The following is a 22785-nucleotide window of genomic DNA, read 5'->3' on the forward strand; positions in this document are numbered from 1 at the left end:
TTTTAAGACACTTGGATGCCAGGATACATAAGAATAGAGTTGGAGGGCGAGGCAGTCAGAGGCGGATGTCTGCGACGGGTTCTACCAAAAAGCCAACATTTTTGACATAAGAGTATATATATCTATGGGAAAAAAATCTAAAATTTCAATAAATATTGAGTTCGTGCAATAGGTTCAATTGCAAGATCTCAACAAGATTCTTCATCTGGAAACACGCAAACACGAGCCTTCTATAATGTTTTTGGTGATTCCATATGCTTAAGACCATTTGGCATCTAATAGGAATCCGCTCCCAAACAAACACGGCGAAGTTCTAGGTGGTCTCCAATTCCATCTGTTCTCTCCAACAACTGTCTTAAGATGCAAATAGAGTGCTAAACAGTTGCAGAATTTTCCGTGGTCCCTAGGATATTTGGTTTTCCTATAACTTGCAGATAAATAATCTTTTCGATAACTATGATGCAGTAACATTTTTTAATCTAAAAGTCTCCCATACAATCGTTTCTGATTTTCCAAATTCCAAGCATTTCGCAAGCTTGGTTAAAATAAGTCACCTATAAAGGCTAGCTGGTACTACAAGAGTAGACCTCCAGACCTTGAATTTTAGCTAATATTTCATTTCAGCTAATTAGTTGTTCACAATAGAAGTAACGGTATTTACAGAAACATAAAGCAGACGCAGAAAGATCACAATTACATGGCAATATGCAAGCATAAATAAATATGTAGGTACAACTTTATTTACAGCACACAAATATTTGATTACTGGGAATTTTGCAGGCATAAATAAATATGTTGGTACAGGTTTATTTACAGCACACGAATATTTGATTACTGGGAATTTTGCGGTCACACAGACTGCATCAAGAAAATATAGGTACAGGTTTACTTACAGCACACCACTATTTGATTATTTGCAATTCATATACAAAGTAATTCCATCCATCGATTTGAACTCTGGCCAGAGAAACATATTCACAAACAACCTCAATGGAGGAATTCACCAAATTCACTGCAACAAGACAACATAACGATTCAAAAGGTAGTATACACTGTAAGGATAGATCAAACTATATAATCGATGAACAGGTCTATCAAAAGTTTAATCTTTTGTGTATTTGCTTAAATCAACTTTTTCCCATCCAAACCATAAAAGAACCTTCCTCACAACAAATAATTCAAGAAACATATGCATTTATGCAAATCTCAAAATTACATGGTCATGGTAGAGCTAGACACCATAATTTCCCATTTAAGTTAGCCAGTACTTGGTGGGAAAAACTTTAGGAAATCACATGAATTGTGAAGAAATAAAGTTGATTTTTTGGAGGTACAAAAAATCCTGGATTTTAGTAAGGAATCTAGAATAGTCTAGTGTAGGATCTTGGATAGTTATCCTAAAGAAAAATCTAGATATTCTAGAGTAGTGGTAGAAGATAAAGTTTACTAGATTTTTTCTTGTAGATGTATCTAGAATAATTTCTAGAACCATCCCTACACAAGTATAAATAGGGATGACCTTAGTCATTTGTAATGAACTCACTTCAAAGTAATACAAGCAAATTCAAAAAAGTCTTTCTTCCATAACCAAGTTCTCCTATCTAAAATTTTCCTTTTCCTTTCCAAAGTTTCCTCTTCTTTAGTTGAATGTTCCGATCTTAGTAACGATCTTGGGCTAGCAGAAGGTTTCTCCAATTTACTTTTCTGCTGCTATATTTCTCTACATGGTATCAGAGCCATAGCCGCAGTTGGCTTCTGGATTTTATTTCAAGATCGGGTTAGTGGTAGATTCAATCGGTTTCTCTAAATGGATTTGAGCAGCCGTGTTAATGGACTGGGGATGGAGTTATTGAATCAGTCCAATTACAAGGTATGGAAGACATATATGGAGTCATACCTTGTTGGTGAGGATTTCTGGGATGTTGTTAATGGGAGTAACACAAGTCCTTCTACTGACGGACCGGAAAATAGCAGTGCATACAAGAAGTGGAAGCAGATTAATGCGAAGGCGGAGTTCATCCTGAAGAGGTCCATCTCTCACAACTTGTTTGATCATATTATAAGGTGCAAATCAGCTAATGAAATTTGGAGGACCCTTAATCGTTTGTTCAATAAGAAGGAAGAAGCGCGGCTACAGATCTTGGAGAATGAATTGGCTAACACCATTCAAGGTAATCTTTCTATTGCCAAATATTTTTTGAAGATTACGAACTTATGTTCAGAGATCTCATTATTAAATCCGGATGAGGCTATCTCTGAAGCACGAATGAGAATAATTATCATTCGTGGTTTGAAGAAAGAATATATTCCTTTTGTTACATCAATTCAAGGATGGGCTCAACAACTATCCTTGGAGGAGTTTGAGAATTTGTTGTCATCAAAGGAGCTACTAGCCAAACAGATGGCTAGTGTGTCTGTCAAAGAAGGGGAAGGAAATGCTCTTGTAGCCGACAAGAGGAACTTCAAAGGAAAAACATTCACAGATACGTCACACTCTCGATTTCAAAGTGTTTGCAGCTCGCCAGAAAAGGAGGGAGAGTCTACTAATAACTATAAGAGGACACTCAAATGGAATAGGACACATAAAAAGATATTGCTGAATAAAAGAGAGCAACATGGCTCTAGTTGTTGAGAAAACTGCTGAAGAAGAAGAGGACTGGGGAAGGTGCTTCGTAGCTAAGGCTCGAGTAGTAGATACCCTGGTTTCCTTCAATTTCGAAAGAGACTGGATCATGGATTCAAGAGATAATACAGTCCATCACGTGGAGAAGGAAGGTGTTGGTGTCATCAACAAAAGACAAGAAGATTCCAAAGACATTCAGACTAGTGACGTGGTAGCTGCTGTCGAGGAAATCAACGAAGCAGATCCTGAAACTGGTAATAAAAGTATGGACGTAGAGGGTATTGAAGTAAAACCTAAGAATGAAGTGTCTGAAACTATATATGGCAACGGTAACCATTCCGGAGAAAGCATTGAGGGAGTTGTAGTGGAAGTTGAAGTCTCTGGTCAATCATCTGCCATATCAAAGTCAATCACTAGCTCAGATCAAATACTGGAAGCAGATGGAGAAGCTGACGGTCAAATAAATGAAGAGGTTGACCTTGAAGGCTCAATTTCATATGGAGATACAAGCAGTATGATTTTTTGAAGCTCTGAAGCTGCCAAACAATTTATTGAGGAGCTGGAAAGGGAATGTATTGGTGGATCCTATATTGGTGTTCAGTCTTCGAAAGGTATCCATGATCAGATCGTCATCGACTCAGATGGTTCTCCAGATAACATAATTGTCAAGGAGCTAAGAGAAAGAGGGAGTCTGGAAACTCAAGAACGTAATACTCAGCATGGAGATGATTCACGTGGTTCGCAAAGGCCAAAAAGAAATATTGTTAAGCCAGCTCGCTATAAAGATGAAAAATTTGCCGGTATATATTCATGCTTCTTTGCAGGCCCAATTAATGGCGGAAAACCTTCGTCATTTGAAGAAGCAAGAGGAGATAGGAAAGTATGTTTGAGATCTTCACCAAGGCACACTAAAAAGCTTCGTCTGAGTTCTTCTACAACAAGCTCGGGGTAGTTTCCAAAAAATCACTTTAAGGGGGAGTGTGAAGAAATAAAGTTGATTTTTTTGGAGGTACAAAAACTCCTAGATATTTAGTAAGGGGATCTACAATAGTCTAGTGTAGGACGTTGGATAATTATCCTAAAGAAAAATCTAGATATTCTAGAGTAGTGGTAGAAGATAAAGTTTACTAGATTTTTCTTGTAAATGTATCTAGAATAATTTCTAGAACCATCCCTACACAACTATAAATAGGGATGGCCTTAGTCATTTGTAATGAACCCACTTCAAAGCAATTCAAGCCAATTCAAGAAATCTTGTTCCATAACAAAGTTTTCCTTTTCATAGCTTCCTCTTCTTCAGTTGAATCTTCCGATCTTAGTTAACGATCTTGGGCTAGCAGAAAGTCTCCCTGATTTACTTTTCTTCTGCCATATTTCTCTACATAAATTGCCTATTCAAAGAACAATAGACATAGGAAACATCAGATAACGGTTTCCCAAGAAGTTGGAGTAACTCAATGTCTCTCAGCCAATTGATTAACTTCATTCAGATAGATGACTGAATATAGGGCTCACAGATAATATTCCCTCCGGATAAAAAAAAGAGTCCGCTTAGCCATTTGCACACACCCCTTAAGAAACTACTCACTCTAAGAAAAAAATATGTAAATTGCCTAAACTACTTCTAATTAAATAGGCATTGGAATTTTGATCAGATAACACTTAATAGGGGCAAATCTGAAAAGATAAGGTTAATTGTTTCTTGATTTAATAAGTGAACACTTTTTTCGACCCAAGAAAAAAGGATAAGTGGACACTTTTTTTGATCCGGAGGGAGTACTGAATAAAATGGCAACTGCTCAGTTCTTTATGCATTATGTAGCAAAGCTTATATTTTTCTCATAGGACTAATGCATCTGGTATTAATTCATCTTAACGGAAGACTCCCTATATGTAGCATATCCACAACATCAAAACAAGCTTATATTCTAGGCCAAAGGAAGCAATTTATTTGCCTCAAATAGTCCGAATGTGGCGTCTCATAGGGAAATAATTAATTCTCATCAACATCTTGTCCCTAAAGTCTCTCCTACCTGCAGTATTATTGTTGGCACTAGAGGATCGAACTTCAGTCGTAGTGCAGGTACAAATATCTCAAATAAGTTTAAGAGTCAGCAGCACGCAATCTCTATTACCTAAAAAGTGGTTGAGTCGTGCTTCATCTATAACTTTAATTATCTTAGCATCAGACTAGATTTTGGGGAAATTCAAGTTGACTGTTAACTTTCTCTACAGTGCTGGCCCATACATTACAACAGCGACCAGACTAGAAATGCAGTAATTGCAATGTGAAACAATAAACTTATATACCTATCATCACTCAGATTTCACAGGGGAAAAAAAAAAGAACTAAGCTCAATTTTACACGAGTAAATAGAGAAGAGAGGCAGACTTACATTATCAACATGGATTTGGAGTGAACCAAATTGGAGGAGGCCAACGAAGCATAGAATGTGAATTGCGAGGATAGCAGGACAATGCTTCAATACTACCATCCTCTAAATTGTAATACCCTAAGTCATGATTCCCATTGACACCATCATAATTAGCCTCACAATAATCATCAGTGAAATAAATCCTATTTCCTTCACATCCAGGAAAATCAGAAGCCAACAATGCCAATGAAGAATTTTCTCCTAAAAACAACATATTATCACCCAAACTGTTCATAATCTCCCACTTTGGGCCATCTAAATCCAATCTAAATACACGAAATTCAACTGTCTTATACACAACATCAAGCTGATGATACGCGGCATCAATATCAAGCTCCAAAAATCTAGTCACAAGTAAAAGTTCATCATTTGTTTTAACCAAATACTGCATATCACTGCCAATTTGCCTAGGGGTTTCAATAAATGAAACACTAGGCGAACCGCCACTAAGATCACAAACAGCAATTTCTCCAGATTTATGAACAGCATAAAACAATCCATCAAAATAGATAACATCCTCAGCATAAAATCGTGCATCATCAATAAATCTCCATGAATTTTCCCCGTTTTTGCAGTAAGCAAGCTCACCTATTGTTGGAAAAAATAATTCAAAGTTGTAAGAAACCAAAATTGGTTAGGATTAGATATTTTATTTCATGTCTACTTAGAATTTATAGTCAAATTTATATAGGAATAGCTTTTCAGTTTCTAATCAAAATAGGTATACTGCTAGCTGCTCTCGTAACTAGAGATATTGTGGAGACTATAGATAACATTACGATATTTTTGAGTTCAAATTTTCAAAATATATAGCTTTTGAAAATATTTACGCCTGTGTGGCTGTATAAAGTTACAATAGTATATAAAAGGTGTTTATACACAAAAATGAGTCAAAGTATAGGCTACGTGGCGTAAATATTTTCAAAAATAGACATAGAGCCTAATTTTGCCTTCATACTATCGTTGCTAGCTATTTTCGTAAGCAGATATATTGTGGAGAGCATTCGGAGATTTATGATTTTAGGAATAACATATTTTCCTTCACCTGTTTCATTAAGGATCACCATCGCAATAAAATTCGGATCACGTGAAGGACTATTCGAAATCACAACCTTTCTAATAAACGAATCCCTCATTTCTTTCAAACTCCGTGTATAAACCTCGCCCCCAAGTGACCTCACGGTGTATTCCCTACCTACGCAGTAAAAATCGAAATTCACCACATTGGGAAATTCAGTAACAGGAGGTAAATTGAAAGTTACTTTCGTGATGGGATTAATCATGAAAATTAACGGCGATTCGTCAACGATAATTAGCCATCCGTTAGAAGAACCGCAACGTCGACGACGATGATTAGAAGCTTCTGGAAGACTGAGGAAGTGAAGCTTGTTGTTTACGAGATTGAAAAAACCGGTACCGCGTAAGTTGGACCGGTTTTTTGGGAGCATCAACCATGGGAGTTGAATTGGTAAGTTTTTGGGAGTTGTTGGTGTTGAGGATCGCCACGTGGAACAAACTGCACGGAAATGGAGGTAGTCGTTAAGGTTGGTTAGGTTGTTTACGATTGTGTAGAGAAGTTCTGGTGGAAGTTCCGACCAATCATGGTCAACCGACATGGTTTTGGAAGATATGTTGAAATACAAAATGCAGGATATTATTATTCATAGACTCTTTCCCGCTACCACACAAATTTCCTATCCTATACTTAATAGAGCTTGTTTGGATAGGCTTAAAAAAACGAAAAATTGGGGCTGTTTTTTTTTTTTTTTTTTTTTAATTTCACAGTCAAATTAATTCTACATTTAATCACTGTTTGGGCCTAATTTCACTAGGTGTCCGTTCGGCCCAAAATAATTTTTTAGCCGGTTGGCCCAAAATAATGCCAAGGCTGGCCGGCCCAATAGCCCAGGCGCTTAAAAAAAAAAAGACGTTTTGTGAGTCGCCACTAAAGGGCTGCTACAGCATATATACATATGTTGGAATTATATATACACTTTATATACAAGAATTATACATTTTATATACATATGCTGGAATTAATCATACATTTATTATAAATAAATTATACGTTAATTATACATTTATTATATGCATATTATACAATAATGTTATGATATTTATTTTTAACATATACAATAGTGATACATATTATATACCACAATGATACGGTTTCTATGATACATTTTTTATACGTATGACACACTTTCTATACAAGACTGATATAGTTTATATACACATGCTGAAATTATATATACACTTTCTATACAAAAATGATACAATGTTCTATTCTATAATACACATTATATACACAAATGATACATATTATATACAAAAATGATACATACCTTAGTGATTCATATTTTATACAGTTTTTATACATTACAGATAGGTACTGATACATATTTTTATACACAAATGATACATATTATATACAAAAATCGCCTCAGAGTTTTTTTGGGATATTTCTTACTAAATATACACATATTATACATGTTTTGGGATATTTAACCTTTAGTGGCGACCTTTTTAATTGCAACTAAAAAGTCTAATTTTTTTTTTAAGCGATGGGGCTGTTGGACCACCCAGCCTTTAATGGCGACATTTTATGTCTTTTGTAGCGACTTGTAGTCGCCACAAAAGGCTTACTATAGATTTTGGCTACCGGATGGGAATAGTTTATAGGCTAATTTTTGGGTTTGGGAATAGATGGGCCAGTGCATGGGATTATTTATGGCTCAGCGACCATTTGTGTCCTTACCCCTTTTCTAAGCTAAACAGGCCAATTTATTTTTTTGGACTTATTTTAAGCATAAAATGACTTATAAGCTAGTCAGCCAAACACTCAAAAAAGCTGAAAATAAGCTGTTTTCAGCAACTTATAAGCTAAACCAAACGGGCTCATAGACAGTACTAAGAGAAAAGGAAAAACAGATTTTTCTTAATAGGCGTTTGGTCATGAAAATCAAATATTTTTTACTTTATTTGAGATTTTGAAGTTGGAGTTGAAGTTCGAGTTGTTTTTTGTTATAATTTTTGCAAAAAATATTTGATTGTTTGAATGTGGGTGAAAAAAGTGAAAACTGAGTAGGCGTTTGGCCATTACCAAATAGTTTTCACTTTATTTGGAATTTTTGAAGTTGGAGTTGTGTTTGGTTATGGTTTTTGCAAAAACATATTTGGTCGTTTAAATGTATTGAAAGTGAAAAAAATGAAAAATAAGATTTTAGTTGTTTTTCAAATTCCAAATTTAGAATTTTCATGGCCGAATGTTGATTTTCAAATGAAATAGTTTTTCGAAAAAAAGTGAATAATTCTCATGGCCAAATGGGTCCCGAGTTTTATGTGTTTTTCAAATTTCAAATAAAACTTCAAGTTGTTTGGAATTTTCATGGCCAAACACTGATTATGAAATAAAGTGATTTTTTTTTGGAAAAAAATGAAAAATCCTCATGGCCAAACGGGTTAAACAAATTTATACCATTCACAACATATCTAGCGACCTTTTTTTATTAATACTAAGAATAAATCGACCTTGCACGTATAATATGAAAAAAAAATTACTGTGAACTTGCAAATTAATAAAATTTAGTACTATATCAATTTAGGATTTATAGTGTACTCTAAATTAATGTGTTACAGTATAAAGAAAAAGAAAGAAGACTTGATTGTAAGTTTTTTTTTTTTGGGCGGGGGGGGGGGGGGGGGGGGGATACTTGAAAGTAAGCCAATTTTGATTTAAAAGATTAATTCTGGTCACGAAAATGCCGGCAGTCCGTGTCAACTTAATTAGACAATTAGTATTATCTATAGTATTTTATAATAATGAAAAGGAGAGAAATGATATACATACTAGCAGGTTTTCTCATTTGGTAAGCGAAAAGAGTTTATTTTATCCATTATAAAAAAGTTGCACCACACAATCTAATCACTAGTCAAACAAGCGATTGGCTAAAGAAAAATTAAGCTAATTTCCAATAAGTGTTCAAACTATATTGGTCAATTGGAAAAAAAATTAACAGCGAGTAATATCAAATCCTGGCTATGTAAACATTTTAAAAAGATTTGCTCCAAAGTTCATGCGGTTTCCGCTTATAGAATGTTACACATAATTTGATTGACCATTAGTTTTAATTCCTTTTGAGCTAAAGTTGCTATATGAACTAGAGACTGAAAATGGCAGACAATTCATCCTATTCTAGAATCGGCAGCTTACAAAATGTTGACTTGAAAGTAGAAACCTGGATATTATCATATGAACTACAAGAGCGGCATTTTGCCAAGACCAAATCAAGTGTATGTCATCAACCACAAATCTAAGCTCTTGTTGTGTGACAGATACAAGAGTTTAGCACTAGAGTCCCTTCGAGTTGGCAGCCAAAGAACCTTTATTCCTGATCATCTTTGAGGCTTCAATAAATTTCGATAACCAGGAAGACTTTAGTCTTTAAATACTAGCTGATACAGCACAGAAAGTAGGTCAAAGCCTCCAATAACACTAAACTGGTAAGAATTAAACATGGAAAGAGAATAAAGTTTTATCTTAACCAAATTGATAGTTTAAACAGCCATTGCTAATAGCTACTTCAAAGGTCCAGCTTGCCATGTCAAATTACAATAACAACATGCCATGTCAAATTGTCAATGTTAAATAAAAGCATGTAATTTATCAAATTACAGTTTGTCCACTTCAACAAAAACTAAACCATCGGGTCCATTTCAACATTACATTTAAAGCACTTCAACAAATTAACAAAGTTTCAAGACTGAATTTGACATGTCCTAGAAATAGGATCAAGATCTTTCTCGGTCTTCTCTACATGGAGTTCCCTTGAAAGAATAGAACAACATAATAAATGATAGAACACGGAAAAAGTTTAAATGATATTGGTGCCAAGAGATGTCGTTTGATAGAGCATAGCCTATGAGTTAACTAAATCAGCATCACCCCCTGCCTCGACAGTTTTCGCGTCGGTGCTCCCACCATTGTTGACAACATCTAAACCAGCCTCAATAACTTCTGAACCGTCACCAGCACCAGCAGAATTAACATTATCGGAGCTCTCGCCAATGTTGACTGCACCTAAACCAGCCTCAATAGCAGTTTCAACAACTTCTGAACCAACACCAGCAGAATTAACATTATCGGTCTTCTCACCATTATTGACAGCACCTAAAGCAGCCTCAACAACAGTTTCAACAACTTTTGAACCATCACCATCCCCAGCAACCGCAGAATTAACATTATCCCCGCACAAATCAGGGTAATTACGATAGTTCAGGGAATGCAGAAACAAAGCTATTGTCCCTTCCTTCTGCTCCGTCGATGCAATATGACTATAGATATACTTCATTTTAAATTCTTCCGCCACCTCATAATAATCTTTCAGAGACACTTCTTCATGAGTGTCCTTCCACTTACTGTTATATGAGGTGAAAAAGCACTCGTCCAAATACAATCCAACCTCGGGCGCCATGGGAACATTGATGTTGACATCCCTGATTTTATCAAATTGTATCAGATTAAACCACGGTTACCTACTCAAAACTTAAAAACGTACTCACTTAGCTTCAATTTGTTTGTCTTACTTTTCTTTTTACTTTTCTATATTTAGCAACTCTTTACACCCAACATCCACATGGCATATTACAAGATTCAAAAAGGGCATTTTGGTAGATTGCACACAACATATCGACCACAAGATTCAAAAAACTTCTTTATTTTCTTAAACTTCGTGCTAAGTCAAACTAAGACAAACAGATTGAAACGGAAGGAGTAACATCTAACAAAGAGTAACACATACCTTCGGAAGGCAGTTACAATTAAGGATTCAGGAGCAACATTTCTCATGATCGCTACAGCAAGACCAATCATTTTACGGATTTGATGAAGCATGAAGCTCTGACCAATCACCTCACACTTCACAAAGTCCATACCATCAACATTAACTACAGTATTCGCAGTAAACGAAATGATATATCTCTTGGCAGCAGGGTCCTCAGCTTTAGTCCTCGTCGTAAAATTATGAAAATTATGAGTCCCTTCATAGTACTTCAAAATCCTATTAAATCTCTCTTTTTCTTTCTCCCCATAGCAAAACACACTCTCTTCCATCGGTTCTTGCACTATTTTCACATTTTCCTCCACGTTCTCACTTAAAGAAGCCCCATTTTCAATTACCATATCATTTGCATTAACATCACTCACTTGTGGTGCATCAACAACAATTACTGACTTAGTTACCGGATCGTAAACGCGTCTACCCATTACTCCCGATACTTTTCTACCCCTTTCTGAACAATCCCCACACTTAACAAGCTCGTTACCCGATCCTAAACTAGCTAAAACACTCTCTCTATCACGATGTTTAAACGGGTCAAGAGCAAAAACAGGAATCATATAAACATACCTACGTTTATCACAAAACTTCTTAGCATTAAACGCATTAGTAACCCGTTTAAACCCGAAAATCCTGATTTGGGGATTAAGAACCGAGTTAAGCCTATCAATAAAACCAGGCGGGTCAACATAAAACCGACCCGAAACAACTTGACCCACAGCACTAACACCTTTGTCAGTACGGGCACTACGAGCCCAATCGTATCTTCTAGGTTGACACTTGTCATGATCAGGCACACCACCTGCTTGATATAATGCTTCTTCTAAATCACCTTCGATTGTTTTAGCACCTGGGTTTTTTTGCATACCTTGATAACCTACGCCGCAGTATGCGAAGAATATTGCTATTTTGCGCCGCTTGTACCTCGGTTTTCGTGCCGCTGTGGGACCCTTGGTTTCTTCGTCGTCGTCGGAGGTTGTGGTTGTGGACATTTTTTGTTTTTTGGGTTGTGGTTCTAAGCTAGTTGTTGATAAAGGGACGCTTTCTTTCTCCATTGTTCGATGTTAATGAAAGCAAATTGTTGATTGAAAATTGCAATTTTTATCAAACCCTAGGATCAACTCGGATGCGGAAATGCTGTGCTGTTTCTAATTGTACCAACTGAATGAGCCATAGTACCTTGCAGGATTTTGGAAACCAAAAAAGAGAGAGAGAGAGAGAAAGGGGTAATGCTTCATTTAATAGGCGTTTGGACAATTAAAAATAATAATATGATATTTGAAAAAAAGTACAATAAAACCTCTTTATAATTGTGCCGTTTATATGAAAATATTATGATTATGTATATATACTGACATTTGATGTTTTGATCTCGTTTAGATATTATAAATAAAAGTAAGCAAATAATTATTTTTTATAGTTTTTTATGTTATAAACGAAAAAAAATATACTTATTAATTTTAAAATCTCAAGTGATTTTGATATCTCATTAAATAAAATTTGAAAAAAATAAGAAATTCATAACTAGTGTACCATTCCGGCAAAGAATAAAAATCTAAGTAACATATGCAATTAAAATTAAGTTTGACATAAGAATTCTGCAATTGTAGGTTGTTTTGTAAATTTCAGTCTCTTAGTGATAATATAACGCTTGAATTGACGAAGAATTTTGTCCAAACTTTCGGCAAAAAAGAATTCAATAACTTTCTCTTGAAGGTTATCTAAGGGTTTAGCAATTACTCTTCTACTAAGTTCATGGCATTAATGATGATTATCATAATATTTTAATATTTTATTTTTATTCATAATATATTTCTTACAAAATAAAATTACACAATATTTGTGTATGACTGTTATAATGAGATAATTTTACCGAGTGTGCCGCTATAATGAATGTCACTGTTGTTATAGGTAAAATGTTGTTATAGAGAAGTAAAATATAACATAAAAAATCGATTCCGAAGAAAATCATGTAGTTATAGTGAAATGGTGTTACATCGAATGACAATTATAGAGAGGTTTGACTGTATTTGAACATTTAAGTAATGTTTGGACATGCATTTAACTTGAAAAACACGTAAAAGTTTTGTAAATGGAAAAATATCACTTAAGAAACCGATTAAAATCACTTTTTTCAAACTTGAAATTCATCTAAAAAGCTTCCGTATATTGCATGAATAAACGCTATTTCAAAATAATGTTGGATTTTCCCCCATGAATTTCTCTTTCTAGAGTCAAAGAAGTCACTCTTTGATCAAGTAGTATCATGAGTTTGAATTTTAGTGACCTCCTTATTGTTTTTCAATCAATTAGTTATTTTATCTCCCTCTAATTCTGTACTTGCTCCAATTTTTAAAAAAAATTAGTATATTTTTTAGTTTTAATATATCCTTTCAAAAATTAATTAGCATTAATCATATAATTCTTTTATTGGCTTTCTATCTGCTTTGGGGCTAACTAGGATTTGCGCCGGAAAGTCTAGCTCACTTTGGGTGGTAAATCGCTCCCTATCAAAAGCAATTTCATACCCAAGACTCAAAAGCAATTTCATACCCAAAGCTCGAATCTGAAATCTCTAATTAAGGATGGATTAATAATTACCGCTCTATTTGACTAGATTACTTAGTATCTCTCAAATTAACCTTTTATGCATTCTTTGTTTCTTGGCATTATTTTGACCTAATTGACTTGACTAATACAAGACTTATTTTCGACCGAATTGATCCTTTGGTCATTTATCAAGCAAAGTTCTTCAATATAGAATATATGTTATCATTCTTCAAAAGTCAAACCAAAACCAAGATTCTCATCCAATAGAAACGCCAAAGATAACAAGTAACAACAGAAAGGGGCAAAGGGTCAATAAAATTAAAGAGTAACAAATATGATGTAGTTTGTCTGAAACTATACGAGTCCATTGCATCAATGCCAAAAGACAATGCAAAACTATTAACTATTCAACTTACTTAAAAAAAAAATTATTCTATATATTAAAACGTCTAAGAAGTAATCGTAAGTTTTGGGGTAGGAATGATCCACAACGCTGGTGGCGCAAAGTAATCAGCAACAATTGACATATTGAAAGAAAAATCAGTGTGGAAGCTGCCATCTTGAATATGAATAATGTCCATACTACTGAAGCTGTGAATGCTTTGAATGATGGTCCATATAATATATGGAATTTGATTTACATCCCGAAAATTTGGAAGCCAAAATAGACACGGATCCATAGTTACACAAGAACAAGGCTTCATCTCCAATGTTGTCCAAAGTCTCTGGAAACATGTATTCTTGGAGTGTCGGATTTGGAACCAACTTGGATATCTCAACACTTGATGATTTATTTTGATCATTTTTTGTATGACAAATTTCAACCCTTAGCAGCTCATTAGGTGTGATCTTTAGTACGAGATAATATTCATAATGAGAATGAAAATAATGCATTGATGGTTGTGCAATCACCTTTGGTTCCAAAGTAGTGTTATCCATAGATAGAACCCTGCCTGCACCACTTACAACGGAGTATCCCTCATCATAATATACCCTGAGCCCGTTTGGATGGGCTTAAAAAAAGTGACTTTTATGTAAGAAGTGTTTTTAGAACTTTTAAGTGCTGAAAGTTATTTTTATAAATAAGCAGTTGAGTGTTTGGATAAAAGTGCTTATGCTGAAAATAAGTTGTTGATGTGTTTGGCAAATAAGTGCTTTTAAGCACTTATTTTCTGTCAAAATGACTGAAATACCCTTAAAGTTGTTAACACTATAATAAGTTGATTTAAAAGAATTTTAAACTCTAAAGTTGATTCAAATCAAAAGTAATTTATATTGTAAAATCACTTCCACTATAAAATGTTTATTTAAGTTAATTTTTTATAAATACATGTTACTTAAGGGGGGTGCATGAGCTAAAAGAGACACTTATTTTGGAATGAAGAGTTGTGTATTAATTATGAGAATATTAATTAAACCATTCTTCTTCTTCCAACAGATATATCCTATGTTAACGGTGAAGAGTGGATTTTACAAGATTTAATGATACGTTTTGGCACTAATAATAAATGTTGAGTTCTTCTCTGTAGAGCGTGTTTTTGGCTACTGTATTGTTCCTGGAAAGTCCTTCTCGTGTATAGTCTTTAAAAAATGTTCATTTTTTTTATAAATTCTTGTGAAGGCAAATTTTTACCTCTATGTTATTCACTATCACCACACAACTACCAATTACCCCCACTACTTGGCATTTCCACCACTGCCACCACCGTAAGTTGGCCTCTACCAACACTTATTCACCTCCACTGCCAATCATATCCACAACTAATCACCATACATCGATCACCAACCTTCATCGTACAACATCTTAATAATCATTATTAGATTTTAAATAGAGACGCGACTTTTTGGAGAGATACACAATAAATACTTTACACTTTAACTAACCTATTTTACGTGTTCTCTTTTTCTGAGTCACATGTCACAACCTCTTTTACCAATTCTGTAGAACTAATTATTTCATACTCAATTGAACCTCTTTATCACATTCATTGTTGAGTTTTCTTTTTCAAATAGTCCCTTGAATATGGAATTTACTCTAGTGGTGGAATACACCGAAATGTTAATACTTTGCACTTTATATTAGTCAATTTTAAAACGGAAAAGGCTCATAAATACCCCTAACCTATTGAAAAAGACTCATAAATATCCTCCTTCCACCTTTTGGTCTAAAAATATCCTTCCATCCATCTTTTAGGTCTAAAAATACCCTTAAGGTTTGTTTTTGGCTCAAATATACCCCTCAAACTAACAAGTTAAAATTAACTCTTTTAAAAAGCCAAATGGCATTTTGTAATTGGTCAATAATAAAATTCTGTAATTTAAAAAAAATGCCAATAATAAATTGCCAGTAATTTAAAATTCCATATTTAAAAAAAAATTGCCAATAATAAAATTCTGTAATTTACATATTTTTTTTAAAAATAATTGTGTGGAACTTTAGGTTTAAGTGTTTTATTTTTTAAGGTTTTGATTCAAGCGTGTTATTTTTTTAATCAAGACATAACTTTATTTTTAAACATAAATCTAATTCAATTATTCTACTATTTTTTGAAAAGAAATGAGTGGGTTTGCGTCTTAAAAATGTAATAGGTCATACATTTTAATTTTAGAATAAGTAAAACCCACCCATTTCTTTTCAAAAAATAGTAGAATAATTGAATTAGATTTATGTTCAAAATAAAGTTATGTCTTGATTAAAAAAATAACACGCTTGAATCAAAACCTTAAAAAATAAAACACTTAAACCTAAAGTTTCCACACAATTTTTTTTAAAAAAAAATATATGTAAATTACGGAATTTTATGATTGGCAATTTTTTTTTTAAATCTGGAATTTTAAATTACTGGCAATTTTTTTTTAAATCTGGATTTTTTTTTAAATTACGGAATTTTATTATTGACCAATTACAAAATGCCATTTGGCTTTTTAAAAGAGTTAATTTTAACTTGTTAGTTTGAGGGGTATATTTGAGTCAAAAACAAACCTTAAGGGTATTTTTAGACCTAAAAGGTGGATGGAAGGATATTTTTAGACCAAAAGGTGGAAGGAGGGTATTTATGAGCCTTTTTCAATAGGTTAGGGGTATTTATGAGCCTTTTCCGATTTTAAAAACAAATAGAGCCTTAGTTTTCCTTGTTTCAAGCAGTGTTTTAAAAAAGCACGGGTGTCAAAGATGGAGAATTTGACACAAAATAAAAAGTGCTAATACAACCGAAAGCACTTCACTATAAATACAAGAAGTGAAAAATATTCATATAATACAAGCATTAGAAATGTCACTAGCAATCATATCACGAAACCCCATCCAATAGACATCATTTTGTTCTCTTACATCTTCGACATCTACATTGTTAGCTCTTGAAGTTGTGCCAATATCATTAGAATCAACCGATGGAATATAGCTCTCATTCTCGGCTGTTTGGAATGCATCATCCACATTGCATTTCTTTCTAATATAATTGTGAATGGCCATAGTAGCAAGTACGATGTCCCTTTGTGTGTCAATGTGATAGTATGGCATGTCTCTCAAAATAGACCATCTTGCTTTCCAAACGCCAAATGTGCGCTCCACTACATTTCTACAAGAAGAATGTAAATAGTTAAATTTGTCAATGCGTCCTCTTGGCTCTCGCAATTGTCGAGTTGCACCGCGGCGAAATTCAGCTAGGTGATATCTTACATTATTTCCTTTGTATGGAGCCATGTATCCTTTCATGTGTGAATATCCTGCATCAACTAGATAATATTTGTTTCCGCGTGGATGTGGAAAGTTGAGCTCTTCTCTACTAAGGGCCTCAGCAAATATACGACTATCGTGAGCTGCTCCTTCCCACCCAGCCCATGCAAATGTAAAACACATATTAAAATCAACAACGGCGAGAATATTCTGAGTCTGATAACCTTTACGTCCAATATGTGGTATCTCTTGACCTTGCGGTAATCTAGCTTTAGCATGTGTGCCATCAATTGCTCCAATACAGTCCTCCAAGAAGTGAATGTAACATAAGAAACTTGGGATCCATTTTTTTCTCGTTGAATTCTAAGGGGCAAGAAACTACCATAAAGCTTTTGTTATATAAGGGTAGTAAAGATACAATGCAGAATAACAAATTATCATAAACGGGTTACTTACTTTAAAGAAAGGGAGATATCTTTGTTTACATGGCTTATGAGCATCACAACCATCATTATAATTTGGATGTGGTTGAATGATATCTGTTGCAAGCTTGCAAACGGCCTTTAAAACAATATGAAAGTGTCTATGAATTGTCTCTCCAGAATGTTGAAAGATATCTTGTATCATTCGATTTTCAACTCCATGTGCACAAGTCATCAAGAATATGCCTAACATTTCATGTATAGACATTCCACGAGTGGGTTTAAGCCCATATTTATCAGTTAGGTCATTGGATAGATCAATGAACACTGCCTTCTTCAGTCGGAAATTTTCATAACAACGAGTCTCATTTCCGCGTAATATCTCTTGGATAAACTCATTTCCAGAGCGCATTGATGTACGACAAGGTTCTTTGCATAGGTATTTTTCACAATACATCAAAATGTATTTACCTGTTATATGACATAAAGCCATCCACTCCTTCTGCTCTCTCGGAATCTCTTCTAGTTCTTGATCTTCGTCATCTAACAAATCACTTAAATGAGGAGATACCACATTGCTGATATCCCAACTCTCCATTTAACTGAAATGGAAATGACTCAAATTAGTAAAGAATGAAAGTTTTTCCAATAACCCAATTTCAAGATTTTTTAGAAACTCCATCGTTTCAATGCACTCACATCTATCTTCGGAAAATCACATTGTAAATCTCAAATTACTATTCCATCAAAGAAAAACAACCACAGCAATACATAAAGTTCCCACATTCATTAAAGCCAACACAACAACAATAACCATAAGGTCTAAGGATACAACCACAACGTCAACACAACATTAACAATACATAAAGTTTACACGTACAACTAAGATTTAGGGATACAACCGCAATGTCTAAATAAGAAGCAATAAGTAAAGTTTACACGCACAACCATAATGTTCGAACATTAAACAATAAAAACATTTAACCATAGCAACGCAATCAGCCCATTTTCTCAAGGTGTAACTGATAGTTATACTCCAACCAAGATTTCCGAGCTTCATCAGTTTCCATCTTAAGAAACAGTTGACGTACATCATTCTTAAGAAACATGTTGCAAACATAGTTGTACTTTCCACTCCCAGCAGGAATATCAGAAAAATTTTCCAACATATTCATACACTTATCGATGACGGGATCATCTACCGAAGGTCATTTAGCAGTGTTTTTACTAGACATAAACTCCACTAGAGAGTGTATATCCTCTCTCATTGATGCCGCACCAGATTTTGCCTTATTTTTTTTACTTGAGTGCTAGTGCCAATATCATCAATTGAACCTCGTCTTTTAAGTGACGGCTTAGGAAACATAATGGAATCCACATTCTGTATATCATCACTTTCATCGTTCCCTTCATCACTAGGATTGATAAAGTGTTCTTTGTCATAGCCACCAATATTATTTGTTCCTTCTTCATCAAGATCTACTCCGATGCCAGACATTTGTTCTTGATTCGCTGCACGTGCTCTTTCTCCAGTAGCAACAATATCAGAAAACAACGCATCATAGCGATACCATATAAGTGAAAGATCTATTTTCCTGAACTTATTGTATCGATCATCCTCCTGTAACAAAAATATCAAAACTACTTTAAACTAACCAAGCAATTTAACAATGAAAGAAAAAAGAAAGACATATAGAAAAATATGAGAGATGTACCTTAATTTTTCGCTCCCACCAATCATCATTTGCCATAATTGTATTTTTCGTGGCATCCCATCCTAAACCTGTCTCCCCTCTCATCAACTTCTTAAAAAGAATCCAATCTTTTTTCATGTTATCCCAATGATTTTTCATTTGTTTTTTATCATAGTTTCTTCCCGTGGCTCTATTGAATTCTTCAACAACATTATTCCATCCATCTCTATTTAAATGAGTGTGTGGTCTACGTCCTTGTCTAATCTCATTTTCACACAAATCTATAAATTTAATGTTGGCATCATCATCCCACTTAGCATTACTTCGTGCTTTACTAGTTTCCGGCATGATTGAATGTAAACAATATGAAGAAAGGAGAAATAAATTGAAGCCAGAGCATACAGAGGTATTTACACATGTTATCTTTTATCATCAGAGGTATTTAATTGAATGTTAACAACAATTTTCACATGTTATCTTTTATCATCAGAGGTATTTAATTGAAGCCAGAGCATACAAAAATGGAGAACTTTCAAAATGATTTATCTTTACCAGCAAAAAGCCGGAGACTAGCCAAACACTGCCAATTAATACAGCGACATTTAACAGCCTGATTATAGACCACACATCACCTTCAGAAATCCTGCTCTCAAGGTTCACAAAGACAAACTTATGAGTTATGACAACTTTCTAGGATTGTTTATTTGCACATGTAAACTAAGTTATCGTGCTCCCTCCCAATCTTCTGCTCCACCCCAAAAGTAACTATAATTTACACCCAACTAGTGTCACTGCACAAGTGCCATGAGCAATCAACAACACAACAACAACAATCATGGATACCAAAAGAAACCGCAACTCTGTGCACCTAGCCAGAGATTTCATACACTCGGGTACGTTGAGTACACAGATCAAGCAAAAGTGTGGCTAAAGTGACTGAAGTTAGGGAGTGTGGAAGCAGCAGCCGCAGCAGCAGCAGGTATAAACTGTGTTTTTTTTTTTTTCTTTTTTCTAGCAAGAATACAAAGAAAGAAAAGATTCGTAAGAAAAATTGATCAGTTTGGGTATATCTTAAACAAATTTTATAACATGATTTTTATCAATGTACATTAAGTATACGTATATAAGTATATCTAAGCCGTAGCCGCAGCAGTCATATCCATACTCCAAACTTTGGGCCATTCTTGATTTAAGCCTTTCATCTTTATTATATTAAAATTTAATTGTTTTTTGTAATTTTATATTCTTTGGTCATGTGCCTACTCCACTTGTTAGTTGTTAGTTTCACTAGAACCAAGATACTGTGTAGAATAGTACTGAATAAATGTATTAGTTATACATAGGTTGAAAACACTACCAAACAAGGGATTAAAAAATACCAAGCTAATACCAGTATTGTTTTCTCTATTACCTCCTACCAAACAACCCCTTATTGTAAGTAATCTCTACTGGATGAGGCATGGTCAGCAGGAGGGGAGGAGAAGGAAGATATTTGTTATCAGTGTTTCTTAACAACTTTTTATGTGATAGGTTCTGTTTGGTCTATCAGGATCAATTGACCTTAGTGCGCTCGAACAAGATCTCCTGAAGCTATTGTCTGCACATGGAACTGGTGTTGCCTTCCCAGCAGTTGCTTCCGCGGAATATAAGTTGAGAGCAACGGTAGGAAGTGCATTTTGGGAACTCCCTTCATCTATTACTACTAGTTATTAAATGAACAGAAGAAGAATATTTGCATTGTTGAATTGGTCTCAGGTTCCAATTTAGGTGAAAGTCTAATCTTATGAGCAAACAGAAACAAGAATTCTATAATCTCTGCAAGTAGTCATGTTAAGTATATATAATAAATAATAATGTTAAGAGGAAGTATATGGCTTAACGTTGGTAATCAACTGACTTCAATCACTTGATTATCTGTGGGATGGTGGAGTGATATGTTAGATTTTTCTTTCAATAAGTAAGTAAAACATATTACTGAATAGTATTAAGAAGATTCTGAAATATGTACAGAGTTTGAAAAGCAAAATCTCAGTTTGCTTTCTAACCTTTACATAGAACTATAGCAAGATAGGGAAGTAATACACAGGATTATAAGCCTTAGCAGTATATTATAGGATAGAAGGAGCTTCGACTGCACTTACGATTACTAGTAAGAGGCTAGGGTTCAGGCGTGTGTCTGCCATACCAAAATGACAGAGAAACAACTCTTATGAATTTTCATATTACTCATTGCCTTGACAAATTCCAACTAGTGAAACTTCAATCTAGTTAGAGTATTAAACCTGCACAAGATTATATGAAGCTGCATCTTATTTTAATAATTTCACAACCCCCTTGTTTCATAATGCTTTTAATAAAAAGTCTCTACTCAAAAACTGCTTGGATTTCCCGAATTGAAATCCCCTTTGTACATTCTAGTTCTACTACTGAAATTGCAAGGACATTAATTCAGCAAAGTATCATGTAACATTTATATCAATGATGAAAATTTACATGTAACAAAATGCAATTGCTTATTCGGCTAATATCTTCTTTTTCTCTAAGTTATGCAGCCCCTTTGAATTTATATAGATAAACAAAACAAAAATAATCGCTTTAAAGAAAAAGAATGAGGGATCAAAGGTCCTGTTGAGTAATGTAATGTACTTTCGTCTTGCTTTATTCTATAGAATTTTCATCTTTTCTTGTTGACTCCAAGATTTGTTTTTGTTCCCTTTGCTGCTTGAATCTCTTCAAAACTTCATCAATAGCAATATCAAAAGCATCATTACTACTCCCTAATCCCTGATTAGCTCTTGCATACAAATACTTAGGCATAGCATCAATCAAAATTTCCCTCATCTTTCTCACATCCTCTTTACTAAACTTATCAAGAACCTTTCTAGTAGCTCCAAGTTTTACTAATAGCCAAGATTATAAGTTTTATTGACGAGTCTATCTCCCCAAAATGCACAAGCAGATTCAACTCCTTCAATCATAATAATCCAAAAGGGAGTAATCTTGATTTCAAAACCAAAAAAAAAAAAATCAGAAGCAGATTCAGCTCCACCATTCATAATAATCCAAAAAGGAGCAATCTTTATCCAAAAAAAAATAAAAAAATCAGCCTCCTATCTCTCTCTCCCTAAAACTGCTCAAAAACTCAGCAACATTAGGAAAAGTTAATTAGAGTATCAAATAATAGAAGTTCCATACAGATTTGGCTAGACCCATCAATCAAGAACTAACAAAGACGAAAAAGGGTGCTAAAAAAACTTACTCAAACAGTCACCAAGATTGAAAGTCTGTTTAGCAGCCCAAGCAGTGTAATCAGATGAAGCTTTTTTAGCGGCAATGTTGTAGATTTATGTTAGAGAGAGAAAGAGAGTGAGTGGGGGAGTGAAGAAAGAGCCTGTTTTGGAGGCTGGTTGTTGTAGAAGATATGAACAGCGATGGTGGAGGCTGCGTTGTAGAAGAAATGAGGAACAAATGTGAATTTTAGGGCTTTAGCTGAGAGGGTACTTTAGGAATTAAAATAAAATATAAGGGATATAAAAGTAATTTTCATG

At 34.4% G+C, this 22785-nt stretch overlaps 3 protein-coding genes and 1 pseudogene across 3 annotated transcripts; all 4 read right to left on the reverse strand.

Annotated features, from left to right (window-relative positions):
- Positions 1 to 714: 714 nt before the first annotated feature.
- On the reverse strand, positions 715 to 6752 carry LOC132628165 (F-box protein SKIP23-like). Its single transcript, XM_060343904.1, has 3 exons — positions 6104 to 6752; positions 5020 to 5646; positions 715 to 1012 (listed from the first exon to the last, which is right to left on the reverse strand). Exons 1-2 carry the CDS (start codon positions 6672 to 6674, stop codon positions 5024 to 5026), a joined length of 1194 nt encoding a protein of 397 aa, XP_060199887.1. The 5' UTR covers positions 6675 to 6752; the 3' UTR covers positions 715 to 1012; positions 5020 to 5023.
- A 2934-nt stretch (positions 6753 to 9686) lies between these two features.
- Positions 9687 to 12151, reverse strand: LOC132628166 (uncharacterized). Its single transcript, XM_060343905.1, has 2 exons — positions 10860 to 12151; positions 9687 to 10554 (listed from the first exon to the last, which is right to left on the reverse strand). The coding sequence occupies exons 1-2, from the start codon at positions 11948 to 11950 to the stop codon at positions 9978 to 9980; spliced, it is 1668 nt and encodes a 555-aa protein (XP_060199888.1). The 5' UTR covers positions 11951 to 12151; the 3' UTR covers positions 9687 to 9977.
- A 4544-nt stretch (positions 12152 to 16695) lies between these two features.
- Positions 16696 to 18141, reverse strand: LOC132629165 (uncharacterized). Its single transcript, XM_060344893.1, has 2 exons — positions 17578 to 18141; positions 16696 to 17427 (listed from the first exon to the last, which is right to left on the reverse strand). Exons 1-2 carry the CDS (start codon positions 18139 to 18141, stop codon positions 16696 to 16698), a joined length of 1296 nt encoding a protein of 431 aa, XP_060200876.1.
- A 256-nt stretch (positions 18142 to 18397) lies between these two features.
- Positions 18398 to 20014, reverse strand: LOC132623970 (L10-interacting MYB domain-containing protein-like; annotated as a pseudogene).
- Positions 20015 to 22785: the final 2771 nt, after the last annotated feature.

Source organism: Lycium barbarum, chromosome 2, assembly GCF_019175385.1.
Source record: "Lycium barbarum isolate Lr01 chromosome 2, ASM1917538v2, whole genome shotgun sequence".
Lineage (NCBI taxonomy): Eukaryota > Viridiplantae > Streptophyta > Magnoliopsida > Solanales > Solanaceae > Lycium > Lycium barbarum.